Here is a 15,183-nt window from a genome sequence, read left to right on the forward strand (position 1 = left end):
ACCTATTAAACTGAAGTTCAAAACAAATTTGACATTAGTATCGAAATAAAAAACCAGGGTGTGAGTCCCACCTCTGCTATGAACTCTGCCACTGTAACTTTGGCCAAGTTATAGGACATCTCAAACTTGAAGGCAGCCACCTGCTCTGCCATTTCAGGATCATCAAGGGACCCAAATGAGAAAAAGTTTAGAACAGACTTCCTTCTTGGCTGCGGAAGGATATATAATTATACCCCTAATTAATGTGTTTTACAAGAGTTCTTTCCTGTTTCCAAATCTAAATTCAATTTTACGCCCTGACCTATTTATATATAAATGTACTTTTCCTCAGTATTAAACGTATTAAGATTTTACCCTTTGAATTTAAAAGAAAAAAACAGGGATAGTCTTTAAATTTTTAATTTAGTTAATAACTTAATTAATGGTAAGTCATGGAAATTTATCTCAACAGCGCTGAAAAGTCATGAATCAAAGAAATAATAATATATGTATATGTGCCTGTACATTGAATTTTTCTATTTGGAAACTTACATACAATACCACTGGATATAGAAGAAAATATACAAAAAAAATATTGCTTTTTAAACAATAATTGTTCTTAATAATAGTTTTTAAATGTGCTACAACAAAACTTCACAGGATTTACAAGTCAGACAAAATATGTTTGATCTCTTAATATACTGTTAAATTAAAAAATTAAAAACATATATCTTCATTTACAAAAAACTTATTTTTATAAAGCTATTTTTTAACCTGGTTTAAAAAGGCTGTTTGTTAGATAACTTACTTCATGGCTTATAAAATCTGTACCACCAGATCACAGGGTATTAGCTGGATTTAATATTGACCATAATAATATCTTCATAAGAGCTCTAATGGACGTATATGTATTGTGTTTTACAAGGAGGAATCTAGTAGCAAATGTAATAATATCTAAAGTGCACTGAATGATTACCACATGACATGCACTGTGTGTTTGGTATTTATTGTTTTATCTGATCTTCATCACAGTATTATGTGGTACGTTCCATACCCATTTTACAGATGTGCAAATTGGAACTTAGATACTTTTCAAGCATCACACAGCCAATAAGCAACTGAATTTTCACTTAAATCTACTATTTAAGTTTCTCTGATATATAAGCACATTCTTCCCTTTATTCCAGGATGAAAAATGGTGTCAGATCATGTGTTAAATAGGTGATATCCTACAAATGCTCTGTGATTTGTCGTAATCAGCATCAAAAATGGTTGTAGGGCTCACTGTGTACCTCATGTCGCATATTCAAATATTATTGATGCAGGCAGTGAAGTACTTACACATAATATTTCATAACCCAAATCCCAAGAAAAGCGTTTCCCTGAAGCAAAAACATGGCAAATATAATTCGAAATTTAGGCCACAAACCTGTTTCAGGCTCAATGGAAAAATAAGGCTGCCCTTCCAATATACTATAAACCAACTTTGCACTGTTTCCATAAACTGGGTCATCAGCGTCGGTCGCAGTGACGTTAGTGACAGACGTACCTAATAAAATAGAGAAAGAAAAAAGATAATAATTAACACATTGTCCTTTGCCAAGAGCTACATTTTGTCAAGTATTTTATACAGAAATCCATGTGTAGGGAATAAAAGGAAAAGAAATCTTTTAAAAAAGTTGAAGATAAACTGCTCTCTCATAACTTCAACAATATCTAAGTCTTTTAAAAGAAAGAGTCCTGGAGTACTATATAAAGATACTTTTAGTATCTGTATTATTTAAGATTCCTTTGTAGCTTTCATTTTAAAGATAAGTATTAGAAGCATGCAGGCTTGGGGAATATGCAAAGGAATCCTAACAAAGGAATATGAAGTATAAGATTAATAATATAATATACCATGTCACATTTACGTCTTACAAAATACAACTAAATGTACCTGGAAAAATTGGCTGCTGAAAAGCTGTACAGAAATATCAAAAGAATATTTTATACCATCTTGTTTAATTATACAGAATATAAAATTAGATCTGAGTCACCAATTAATCATCTTGCTTACATAATTAGGCATAATGGATAACAGAATCATAACCTTTTTTTCAAATTTATTTTTTATTCACTCATTCATTCAACAATTGAGCATACACAGTTTGCCTGTTATGGAGTATATTTATAAAAATATAGGGGAAATTTAATGCCAAGATGGGGAGCGTTGGCTTTACCCTGTAGGAAATAGGGAAGAAATTTCAGTTAAAGAGCAAACCTATACATTTTGGATTTAAAGAGCAACCAAATCTCTATACATTTTCATGCCATTAAAAAAAATAACTTCCACCTGCCTCCCCAAGTATATTGTTGGCAGACATGTAAATAGTCAAACACACACACACACACACATACACACACACACAACAAATCTTTACACTCAAAAAGCTCGCAGTTCGAGGGGGAATAAGAGGAGGAAGGGTCAAACAAATAGAGAAAGAAATTCAGCTGAATGCAGTAGCACCAGTTATGGATCTCTCACTTAGTCCAGCACAGACAGGGTGATCAGGAACATTTTCTAACAGAGGTTGCCTTTGAGTTAAATCATCAAAGAAAGGTAGATTTTAACCAGGAGAAGGAATTCTAAGCAAGAACATAAACATAAGAAAAGGCAAAGTAGTGGGAGAGACTATGGGAAGTTCTGGGAACTCCTGAAAACGGAAAGAAATTGAAAAAGTCTGGTGTGGTAACAAGAATCACATGCTGTGAGGTCAGGGCCAATGTCTTCTTCATGCAGCAAGTGCTGGAAACATAATGGTTATTGAATATACCTTTACTCATTGAATGAATGGGTGAGTGAATAAATTATCTGACGATTTAATGAGAAACAGCAGGCAGGTGTTACAGATTAGTTTCCTTGGAAGTAGACTCTGAGATAAAGACTTCTTGCTAAACTTTCACTGGAGAGCGTTTTTAATCAATATCTATGGGGGGAGTGAAAAGGACAAAACTGGACAGAAGCATCTGGGATGTGATGCAGTCACAACGAAAGCCTCATTGGACTCCATAGGGCTCTAGAGATGGCATGCCCATTGAGGAAATGGGCCAAGCTTTTATATTCCAGCAGGAAACAGTTACAGCATGCAAGATGCCCCCTGAGAACGGAGCCTTAGTCTTGGCCCAAGCAGCTCCCTGCAGGGGAGGACAACTACAAAATGGTGGCAGGGAGTATCGGTGTTGGGCTGTCAGAAATCAACATGCTCAGCAGCAACTAGGGGAAAAGCAGCATACCTCAGTGTTTACTGAAATAGGGTAGAACTTTAGCAAGATCTAGTCCATCAATATCTTTTGGAAGTGTTTTGAATTACAGTCACTCCAAGTGAAAAGATAATAATAATATTTGTTGAGCAGTTGATAGTCCTGTAAAATTGGAATTTCTACTCAGAATGATGACTCAGAGGTTCTACAAAATCTGCAGTTATAAAAAAATGCACTCAATGCCTCTTGTGTAACACATTCCACCAGATGCAAGTAACTCATCAACTAGCTAGCAAAAATGAACACATGAGAGTACAATAGTTGTAGCTATTTGAGTATTACATAAGATGCAGAAGAATTGGGAGTAAAACCTTCTAGGTAAAAGGAAGATAGTGAGATAAAATTGCCAAAAAATATTCAGAAAGAGGGATGACAGGACAGAAAAAGTCTGCCACCAAAGCTAAGCCTGAACATGAAATTAAGAAGAAAATATAGGGGAATTTTCATGCCAAGATGGGGAGCACTGGCTTTACCCTCTAGGAAATATGGAAGAAATTTCAGTTAAAGAGCAAACCCATATTGTGGGCCACTCTCTCTGTTAGGGCCTCTGGATTTAATTGGAAGTAGAGACACAGATTAGGAGACCAGACTTGTTATGAGGTTACAACAGTAGTTCAATTAAGAGAGGATAAAACATTAACACTGGGTAATGACAATAGAAGTGGATATCAATGTTAATTTCCCTGTTTTGATCTTTGTGGTAAGGTGTTAAACTGAAGGTAAACTGAGTCAGGGGTTGCTATGGTTTGGATGTGTCTCCTTCAAAATTCAGGTGTTGCTAACATAACAATATTAAGAGGTGGGGCCTTTAAGAGGTGATTGGGCCATGAGGGCACCTCCCTCACAAGAGATTAGGTGCTTTTGTTTTTGAGAGGGAGCCTTGCTCTGTCGCCCAGGCTGGAGTGCAGTGGTGTGATCTTGGCTCACTGCAATCGCCTCCAGGGTTCAGGCGATTCTCCTGCCTCAGCCTCCTGAGTAGCTGGGATTACAGTGTGCGCCACCATGCCCAGCTAATTTTTGTATTTTTAGTAGACACGTTTTTCACCATGTTGGCCAGGGTGGTCTCTATCTCGTGACATCGTGATCTGCCCACCTCTGCCTCCCAAAGTGCTGGGATTACAGGTGTGAGCCACCTTGCAGTGCCTGATTAGGCACCTTTATAAAAGAGCTTAACAGAGGGAGAGACAAACTCCCTTTCATCATAAGAGAACACAGTGTTCCTCTTCTTCAGATGACAGTACGAAGGGCTTCACCACATGCTGCGCCTTGATTTTGGACTTCCCAGCCTCCAGAACTGTGCGAAAATAATTTTTTCTTTATTAATTAACCCGTTTTAGGTATTTTGTTATAAGCAGCACAAGACAGACTAAGACAGGGGTATGTAGTAACTATTTTTGCAACTTTTCTGTAAGTCTGAAATTAGTCCAAAACTTAAAGAAAAAGAATGAATAATAAGAAAAAGACACCAGAGTTACCGAAAGAACTAACAGAGTTCAGAGACTTATGAGAAAGATGTCTCTTTCATGTAGAAGACCATATAACAATTTATTTTTTTGCTTTGTTTGGTAGTCTAGTGTATTTACTTTCATTTTTTAAGGAGAAATTATGTTCCCATATTGTGAAGTAACACATTATCAGAAAAAAAAAATAAGTCAAGATGTAATATTCAGTATGATATTAAGTTAATGAATCTGAGAATTTAGTTCCAGTCACTGCATATGTAATCGAAAAAGAAAAGTGAACAAATTGTCAAAACTTCCTGTCATTACCAAATTTCCTTCTAGTGGGTGACTCTTAAATTAGGAAATGCCTTCACAGAGAAAAAACATATCCAAATATTTTCTGAAAAACCGTGTTGTTTTATTTATGCACAGGCTTCGTGCGTTTGGTCAGAGTAGTATGGGGTTAACAGTTTTGAACATAAAATAGTTCTGACGTCTTCTGAAACACTTATCTGTTTCTTTGAGCAAATACTTTAGCCTGTCTTAGCCTCAGATTTAAATCTACAAAGTATAATAGGGTTATTGTGAGAATTAAGCAAAATAATATATGTAGGTACCTATCACAGAAATAACAACATGCTAAGCCAGTGAGTACTAAATGTCTCTGTATTAGGTTTTACCCTCTGAAAAACAGACCCCTAATGTCCCTTCCAGATCTATGGAATAATAAAATGGAGACACATTTCTAAAAAATCTTTTCAGGCAGTTTGATACAAAATAATAGTTAAAAATGCCTGTAGTGTGCACCAAACTTTTTAAAATTTAGCTTCATCCATTCTCCCTAAGACACTAATTTCTATTGTGATTACTTTGAAGAACTACTATTCAGATTCGTTTGTAAAGTGAAGTATTCTTTTTTCATACTCCATACTCATGCAAACTGTTTCCTGTTAAATGGAAGATAGGATATTTTCTCTGGAGCTTACAAGACTGATGATGAACATATCTATTTCTGTTGATCTTATCTTATTATGAGAGGCAGCCCATCATGTTATTACTGGTGCTGGAGTAAGGGGTTGGGTTTCTATCTTCTACATGCTCTGTGATTCAGCTTTTCATATGCAAAGACAAACAATTTTCATTCTACAAGCCTCAAAGTTTTGCGTGAGGATCACATGTAATCACATGAAGTATAGAAAAGTGGTTGAGAGGATACATGTGGAGTCAAAATGTCTTCAACCAGAACATTTCTTTTACATTTCATCTCCAACATTTACTAGCTCTGTGTTCTTGGCCAAGTAACAAAAGTTTTCCAAGCTTTGGTTCCCTAATCTTTAAAAAGGAAGGTGAACATTATTGTTACATCATAGGCTTGGTGAGATAATTATATGGATTAATGTATGCAAAGAGCACAGAAGAGTTATTGACACTACGAGCTTACTGTCACTATTGTTATATTATGTGTGTATACAGGTAAAACTAACAAACTAATCTTTTACAATTTTAGATGGTAGTGAATGCTTTAATTTATAATTAAGTGTAGTTTTGCATATGGCTTTGACAAAAGATTTCATTAAATTTGGGGGGAAACACAAAAAGACAATCTCAAATGTAGCAATATATCCACACGCTTAGAAAGAAAGTGATTTTGTTAGTAAAACTGCTCAAAAGAAAACACACACAAACACCACACACACACACACACACACACACACACACACACACAGTATCTCATTCTTCCATCCAGTCTACTAATCTATCTCACATCACCTTTCTCTTTGGTATAAAATTGCTCTGAGAGCAAAAATAAAAAGTATTTTATAAACAAAAGTGTACTATGTAAAAGCTTATACATTAAGCAGGAGGCTAGACACCGGGCACATCATCAGTACAAGTTTCTCATTGTCATTTGAATGGATGGCATTTTGAATGAATGCCATATCTCCCAGTCCATGCCAAGATGAACTACTGGGCTGGGGACTGCAACAGAGCTAAGACAAGCTTTTACCCACGTACTCATCCAGAATATTTCTGCCTGATGTCTTGCTTCCTGGAAATCCACATCCTTCAGCTTTAGACATCTGAAAATGAAAAGGCAGCACTACTTTCCGTCAAGGACGATATTTCTCCTAATAGTGACTCAAGACTGTTGATGCACCTGTACACTGGAATAGATGTGTGTGGAGGTTTTGTGGGTGCATTTGTCAAGTGATTGCCTATGGGGGAAAAAAATGGATGTTTCGAGGTTAATCTTGTAGCAGAAAAGATTGCTAGTCAAGCAGCAATGCACACTTCTCCATGGATATGCATACAGAATGCAGACCACGAAGGCAAACTGAAATGTGTAAACCTTGCAGGATAATGTTTCTTCAAAGCTGCAAGTGTTGGTGTGTGATAAATAGGACCCTGAGTAATACCCAGGAAATATAACAACCAGGATTCTCTGTTTGTGTTTTCATTTGGAACTGTTTTTGTCCCTTTGTCAAGGATACAAGAGACTCATTTAGCTAGTGACTATAAATTTGACACTGTGCCATTTCTCCAAGAAAGCCCCTATTATAATCCAACTTGATACTGATCCTAATTATAATAATATAGCTGTTGTATTTCCAGCTGTTGTCAACAAAAATGATCCCTGTCACCACAATTCAGCCTGCTAGTATCAAGCCGAGTATGAACACATCAATTCCAAGGTGAATTCTGCATTAAACCAACTTTTTTTTTCTTTTTTGCATTTAGTTTGTTTCACTCGTTTAAGTGAAATTTGCCAATGTGCTGCTCGGATTTTAATTAACAAAAGGCTTACAGTATCATGTGCCTCTTGCCACACCTGAAAGTTTCCTCCCATTAGCAGCAGGACTCATTTTTCTCCCCTTCCACATAATAACAGCAAAAACTACAGGCAAAATTAACCATCAAAGATGCTACACTGTCGGGGTGGAGGTTCCAGTTTGCTGATAAACTAAGATGAAAGGCCTTCGGGAAAATGAGATGTTGGGGTTTGGGTAGTGCAGCTGTGTTAGCGAGGCTATACTTTTTTTTATGAGTAAGTCAGCACACCAATTCTGCACATTATTCAGAAAGAAAAATGCTGGTGCTGACACCCTGATCAGGAAAACAACGGTTTGGTGCAGCGTAAAAATGTGCCCACTGGAAAAGCTAAAACTCTTATGATCAGAAGAAGACAAATTCCATTTGCAAAGAGTCATTTGCAATACATTTTTAGAGAATCAGCATTCCAATACCAGGTGGGAAAATAAAGGGGCAGAACCTTAGCAATAACTAAAATTCAGAACAATGCACATTCTTGGTCTCCTACTATGCTCTTCAAACTTTTTATTTGACCTGCTAGTTATCCTGTTCCAAGTGCAGTATGTACAATCCACAGACAAAGTGTTTGGCATTATCATCTGAAAATGTCTTACTTAAACATTCATGCATCCCAAAGATCACTGGCCTAAAAGGTCATAGCAATGATGCAACTGCATTCATTTATTTTAATAAAACTGAGCCCTCAACCCAACTCCTCTCATCCTTATTAATTCCCTTAAGTACTGTGCAATACAAATAGGTGTTGGGAGCACAGGGGTTGCCATGACAACCTTTTTTGGGTTGTTGTATAGCAGAGCAATAATTTCATAAGGCCTGCATTACTTGTTGATGTTTAAATTATTCCTTACTAGAAGTAGAAGCTTCTGGTCCTGGATGTTTTAAATGTGTCAGACAGAATTCATTATTTATTAGTTTTATGGAAAAATGCTCTGGGATACTTCTGTACTGACTGTCACATATTTCTAGAGGTTTTATGTGTGTTGGTTGGTTGGTTGGTTGGCTGGATGTCCGGTTGGTTGGTTGGTTGGTTGGTTGGTTGGTTGGTTGGTTGGTTGGTTGGTTGATTGAAAGTCTCCACCCCCTCCCCATCACACTGCTTCCCCCACCAAGTTACCACAGAGCACCGACCTGATGTGCTGAAGGAAAAAGCTGAGAAATAAGTGTATGCAGCCCATGCATTCATTTTTCTTTGCATCTCTCTGACTGATACCATAGTCTTCAACATTCATTTCTCTTGAAGGGCCTCAAGCAAATTCCCCCAGCAGGAAGCATGCCTTAAATTCTACCAGTATTTTTCAGTTTTGCTATTAGCTGCCAAATATCCAAACCTCCAAGGGGCAACTTAGGCGTGTCTTTGCAGGAGGAGGAGGATTAAACATGGATCAGCCAAAATTAGGGCTTCTTTTTTAACCCTGGATATGGAGATTCCATCCCCAGCCAAGCTCTAGGGGAAATAAATACTGAATTATTACCATCTGACCATTCAACTACAAGCAAGAAGACAGGAAGACAGGGATTCCAATTCTTTCCAGGAACTTCTGCTCTGAATTACAGTTGGTTAACTGCAAGAGTAATGTCAAGCTGATAACAGAAGATCAAACCCTTCTCTTTTGTGGGTAATCAGTCTTGCCATTTAGAAAAGCCAGTTGAATAAGAGGCAGAGGCAGCATGTGCTTGCCATTTTGCTTCAGAAACCTCTCTTTTATGACACATACCACACAATGGAATCCTCAATGATTAGTTCCCTATCTTTCTTTTTTTGCAAAGGCCTACTCGCTGCTCACTGGGTGTTCTCCTTATGTGCCAACTCTCAGCCTGTAGTGAAATGTTGCTGCCAAATTCCACATGCTCCAAATTAAGTTTATTATGGGAATGGAGACAGATTCTTAACTGCAGTCATGCGGATGGACAGCCCCGAAATGTATCCTGTCATTTCTCTGGCTCCATGATTTGGGACATAAACCGGGGAAATAAAATTCAGTTTACATATTTTATTCTGGAGAATTTAGGGAACCAAACAATTTTGTAACTTAATGAAACATCCATGCACACTTAACATTGTGTTTTTAGAATGAGCCTGAAACTTTCTGAAACAATTAAACACTTTAGAAAATGTGTTTGAGCACACGGATGTCTTCTATTCACCCATGCATCATTCCAGCAAACATCTGTAATGTGCATTGGGTGAGAGAAATGGAAAATATCATATGAAAATGTGTAACTGTAGAATCTTAGCCACGTTTATATGCACAGAGGGGAAGTACCTTCTGTATCCCTCACAAACAATGCTAGCATGGTAGCCTACCCACTGCTTTTGCAAACAGATAATGAGGGCAATTGGAGGCCTGGTTGTGAAAACTAATAAGCTGCCTGTTTTATAGTTCCATGTGCATAAATACACCTTTTTGGAATTGGGGCGGTTCTATTTCTAATACAACAGAAAAAGAAAAGTATTTTCTTTTCATGGGCTGCTTATTCCCAGGAATCAAACCTTTGCTAATTTTTTACCTATGGAATGAAATCCTGTAAATGCTTGAGAACTAAATAGCACCATAAATGCTTTAGACTGGCAGCTATCGATATCCATACTGACTTTGAGAAATTATGCTACTGGTGGCACCACAGATGCCCAGATGCCTTCTACGGTATGTGACAACTACAGCAGGTAGAAATGTCATTCATCCTCTAATCCCAGCACTTTTGGAGGGTGAGGCAGGTGGATTATTTAAGCCTAGGAATTCAAGACTAGCCTGGGCAACATGGCCAAACTCTGTCTCTACAAAAATACAAAAATTAGCTGGGCGTGGTGGTGTGCACCTGTAGTCCCAGCTACTTGGGAGGCTGAGGTTGGAGGATCACTTGAGCCCAGGAAGTTGAGGCCAGAGTGAGCTGTGATCATGCTACTACACTCCAGCCTTGGTGACAGAGTGAGACCCTGTCTCAATTTTAAAAAAAAGAAATGTAATTCATTCTATTTGAGTAAATAAACTAATCTATTCAATCACACAATGGCTATTTGCACAGTATATACTATATGCCAAGCACCAACTTAGATGCGAAGGGTATAAGAATATGCAAGAGAGCTAGACTTTCTCTCCTAATAGCATTTGAAGTTTACTTTAGCAGTGTTTTCACCTGGTTTCTCTTTATTGTAAGAAACTGCAAATCTTCATTAAATGTATTTTCTCGAAGGCAGCATGATGTAATCGAAAGTACAGATATATAGTGTATACATATATACATACTATATATACATATAAAATTGTAGCATACATAGAATTATATAGTGTGTGTGTATATATATATACACACATTATATAATTGTAATATCAGATGTTTCTGTTGACATTATTTGATTATACTGAGATCATATTCTACATCATGACTTAACACCCTTATACAGGAAGAGAATGTTTTTACATCAGTAAGACTCCGTTGCTTTATTTAAAAAATAGAATAGTACCACCTACTTCCTATTCTTATTCTGAGGCTCCATAAAAATAACATACAATCAGTATTCTCCAGGTGAGAGAATTTTGGTTGAGACACACTCTGTGCTCTCCAGAGCAAGCTACTTTATTTTTATTTAACAAAGTATAAATTTAAGGCCAAGATGCATGAGAACAGAGATATAACCATTACAGTGGCTGTTCATTTTTTTTGTCCCTCTAGAATGAGCTTACTTTTCTAGTTAAAAGCCAGGACTTTAAAACATAATAATAGTGTAGCTGGGGTTACCCTCCCTTTTCCAATGTGAGAGACAAAAGCCTATCAAATTTCAAATGTGACAAAGTGAAAAGCCACTGAGCCACTGAGCTACTGAGGAATGAGAGTCTTAGATGAAAAAGGTTTAATTTTGCAATCATTACAAGAACTATGAGTTCAAAGAGTTTTTAAAAAATATTTACTAACTGACACAAAATATAATATCCTATACATGCTGCCATCAATGACATAGCTAAAATGGAAGTAAATTAGGCTAATCTCCTATTTGAGCCCTTCATTGTTTTAATTTTTTTTTTTTATTGAAATCCTGCTGTGTCAAGCTTCAGAAACTGCGGTTAGAAGATTCTTGCTTTCTACAAGGGTAGACTGGTAGGAGAGCCAAAATGGAACAATTAGCTACTAAATGATGTGATCAAATGCAGTGGGTGACACAGAAATACTGAAGAATGCAGGAGGGGCAGATAAACAGTTAAAGCAAAGTTTTTGGTATGAGGGGACATTGATATGGAAATCAGGCAGAAAAAGATAATCTCAGGTCAATGTTCACAGGTGGGGCTGCAAATCTAGAAGGGTACCCATGAATTCGACTAATCAGTTTGGAGCTTATTTTAGGAGAATGGAAAGTTAGTGAAAGATTTTAAACAACCCTTTCCACCAATTACCCAGAGCTTTGTGATATTCCCAACTACTTTATTTACCCACTACTCACTCCATTTCTGTGATTCCACAACTATCCACATAGCTCAATCTGACCCAGATTCCAGATTTAGTTGATTCCTAAGTTGAATCATTCCCTCTTCTGAACTCTCAAAATACTTTACTTGATTGTCTCTAGGGGCACCTTTTACTTTTATATATAAATTGCAGTGCATACAGATTTTCCCCTTTTAGACTAAAAGCTTCTTAGGAACAATATTCTTTCTTATTCTCTCAACTTTCCCCTCTCATCCTCCCCTCCAGAATTAACCCATTCCTTGATAACATGGCTCCGTCACTTTGTTCAAATTATAAGCATGATTCTACATTGTCCTTGTTATACAAGTGCTGAGAACTATACCTGATATGAAATATTTATTCATTTAATCTTTGCAACAAGCCTCTGAGTCTGCTATGAATATCTGAATTCAAACAGAAGGAATAAAGCCTGAATTTATAAGCACACAAGAATGCTCCCAAATCTGCCCTTTTAACTGCTACACAAACACTATAATGTTTCTGAATTTTACATCTTCAAATGCAGAGAATATGAACTAGTATTTTTATTTTTCTCCCTAGCACTTCAGAAAATGCTTTGCATAGAAATATTCATTGGGTAAATATATAAATAAGAGAGAATTAATAGCTTATTTTCTTTTGGAAGATATTCAGAGATTAATGTAGCACATTGATCATGTTCTGAATTATGTGTTATGTCTACTGTTTTGTCTTCTTTTCATTTTGAATTTATTAAAGAATAACGGTAAGGGTTTTCTCTACTCTTAAAAGGGTAGTCATGACCTTGTCTTCTTAGAGTTGAACCCAGTCCCAATATAAGCCAGAATTAGCTTCAAATGGAGGCTAGTATGATATTAAACTCTCACTTAAGCTCCTGAAAACTTCCTATAGAGGAAATAATGAACTGAGGACATTATCACATTATCACATGAGATCAAGTATGGAACTTGCCACTTTTTGGGGTCATGTCAGCACTCAAAAACTGTCAGATTTTGAAGCATTTCAAATTCTGAATTTTCAGATTAGGGGACTCAATCTGTAGTGAGACCTTGGTACATGCATGCCTAGAGAGAGTTGTTTAAAAAATGTATTGAAAACTCTACGTGACTTAATTAAAATCTTGGCAAACACAAAATAATATGTGAAAGGCTAAGCAATGGGTTTACAAAGAATGATTAAGGTTGTGCCAATATCTGGAGGCTTTCAAATTGGGAGGATGAAAAGAGGAGGGAGAGAGAGTGAGATAAGAGAAAGAAAAGAACTGATTATGTTTTCAGCCCTGAAGATGTGCTGATGAATCTGACGCAGACCATATTCTTAAGTAATCTAATGAAATGATAGCAAGAAAATTGAATAGATGCTGTATTTATTCAACATATTCCTTCATTTCTCTTTATTGGTATCCTTCTTTCTCTTTATTCTCACTTCCTTAGTCCCTTCTTCTCACACTATATATGTTTGTCAATTGCTGAATGCCACCAAACTGTTCCTGGTCTTGGAGTACCAGTGATGAATACCGGTCCTTCTTGGCCCTTGGGGAGCTAGCTCACAGCCTACCAGGGAGAGGCACAGAAAGAAACATTATTGCCTAGACTGTAACCTAGGCATGTTGCAGGAGTGGTGGGTGTGCAGAGAAGATTGACCCTGAGACCTGCTACTAGGGAAAGGTGGAGGGCAGGTTGGAGGTATGTAAAGGAAATCTTCCTGATAAAGTGACATGATGAATAGCCCAACTTCAAAGGTAGTCTGTGATTTTACAATATTGGCTGTTATAGTACATGAACAATGTATGTGTCCATGTGTACATGTATGAGTTCTGTTTTGTTCCCCAATCCTCAAATTTCATTACATTGAAGACTTCTTACAACATTGGGTTTCATTTGAAATGCAACTCAAAGTGCACAAATCTATGTATGCAACATATTTAGCAATATCAATATTTTTTAAATTTTCTTTAAATTTTAATCATTATGCCATACTAGGAAATAGCAACTTCACTAGGTGCTTATGAAAGGTAAAAGCAAAAATTAGCAGATTTGAAAGACGCACACGAATAATTTGAGGAAACATCAAAGAAAATTCTGACATTATTTTAAAAATAACTCAAGTAATGAAGTCCTGCACTCAATTCAATTCTGTTTCTTCTCTTTTCAATTCTTCCTAGTTGCCATATTCAAGACTCTCAGATGGAAAAGGAGAAAAAGACCATATACATTTTCTAACAGCTGTGCCTTTCCAACTATATTTTACAACAGCTGCGACATTTTTCTTTTTAACATTTGTACTACCTTTATGTTTACCCTTTGGGCTAATTTGTAGTTGACCCCAGTAATATAGCCCTTTTAGCCAACATTTTGTGACAGACAATCATTGATTTAGCAGTCTCACAGAGTGCCTTAAAAATCGATGTATCTAGAAGAAAGAACTGGTGGGACTTCATAATATCACATCTTGTTTTTATCACAAATCTCCAATTTACCAAGTTCTTGTCTCATTATTTATACCAGACAGGGCATGCTGATGAGATACACAACCCGTTCTGTCCCTTTTGGCAATCCATTTATAACCGAAGCACAATTAATATCTTTACAGCTGTTCGCCAGGCGGAAAGAAAAAGGCGGCAGTAAGTATTTTGTACATGTTTCAGTGTAAATGTGTGAAGTGAGGAGCATCGGGAAATGTCTAAAAACAGTGGAATCTGAGCTGTTCTTGTGTTTAGATTCTCCAGGGAAATGTTTTCAAAACAGTATTTCATATAGGAAGAGAAGTTACCTTGAGGAGCTTTCCAGAACTCCCAAGAAAATAATTAGAAATCAGGATAATCAGTAAACAAAGAACCTCACAAATGACTCTCCTTCAGAGGTATAGATTTCCCCAAAAGTGGTATGTTTTTAATTACTGTAAACCAAAAATATCTGAAACAGATCTCAATCACTTTAGAAAGTTCATTTTGCCAAGGTTAAGAGCATACCCATGACACAGCCTCCAGAGGTCCTGACAACATGTGCCCAACATGGTTGGGGTTTTCTACATTGAAACTCACTAAATTTCAAGAGTATGCCACATAATTTGAATCTCCCTTTCTAATCCATTGTCAATTGCCTGTTTTACTGTCAAATATTAGTCTGTAACTAGAATACTAATAATTACCATCAAATATAAAGGAGCTTCTATGTTTCTGGTATAA

General features: G+C 36.7%; 1 protein-coding gene across 5 annotated transcripts in view; it reads right to left on the minus strand.

The window, feature by feature from the left end:
• CDH8 (cadherin 8) overlaps nt 1-15,183 on the minus strand; it is a 386,533-nt gene that overhangs the window by 199,328 nt on the left and 172,022 nt on the right. For all 5 annotated transcript variants that reach the window (XM_009430926.5, XM_009430927.5, XM_009430925.5 and 2 more), the window contains one exon: nt 1,409-1,528. In XM_009430926.5, the coding sequence (XP_009429201.2) occupies nt 1,409-1,528 (120 nt within the window). The remainder of the gene's footprint in view (nt 1-1,408; nt 1,529-15,183) is intronic.

This window comes from Pan troglodytes, chromosome 18 (assembly GCF_028858775.2).
Source record: "Pan troglodytes isolate AG18354 chromosome 18, NHGRI_mPanTro3-v2.0_pri, whole genome shotgun sequence".
Lineage (NCBI taxonomy): Eukaryota > Metazoa > Chordata > Mammalia > Primates > Hominidae > Pan > Pan troglodytes.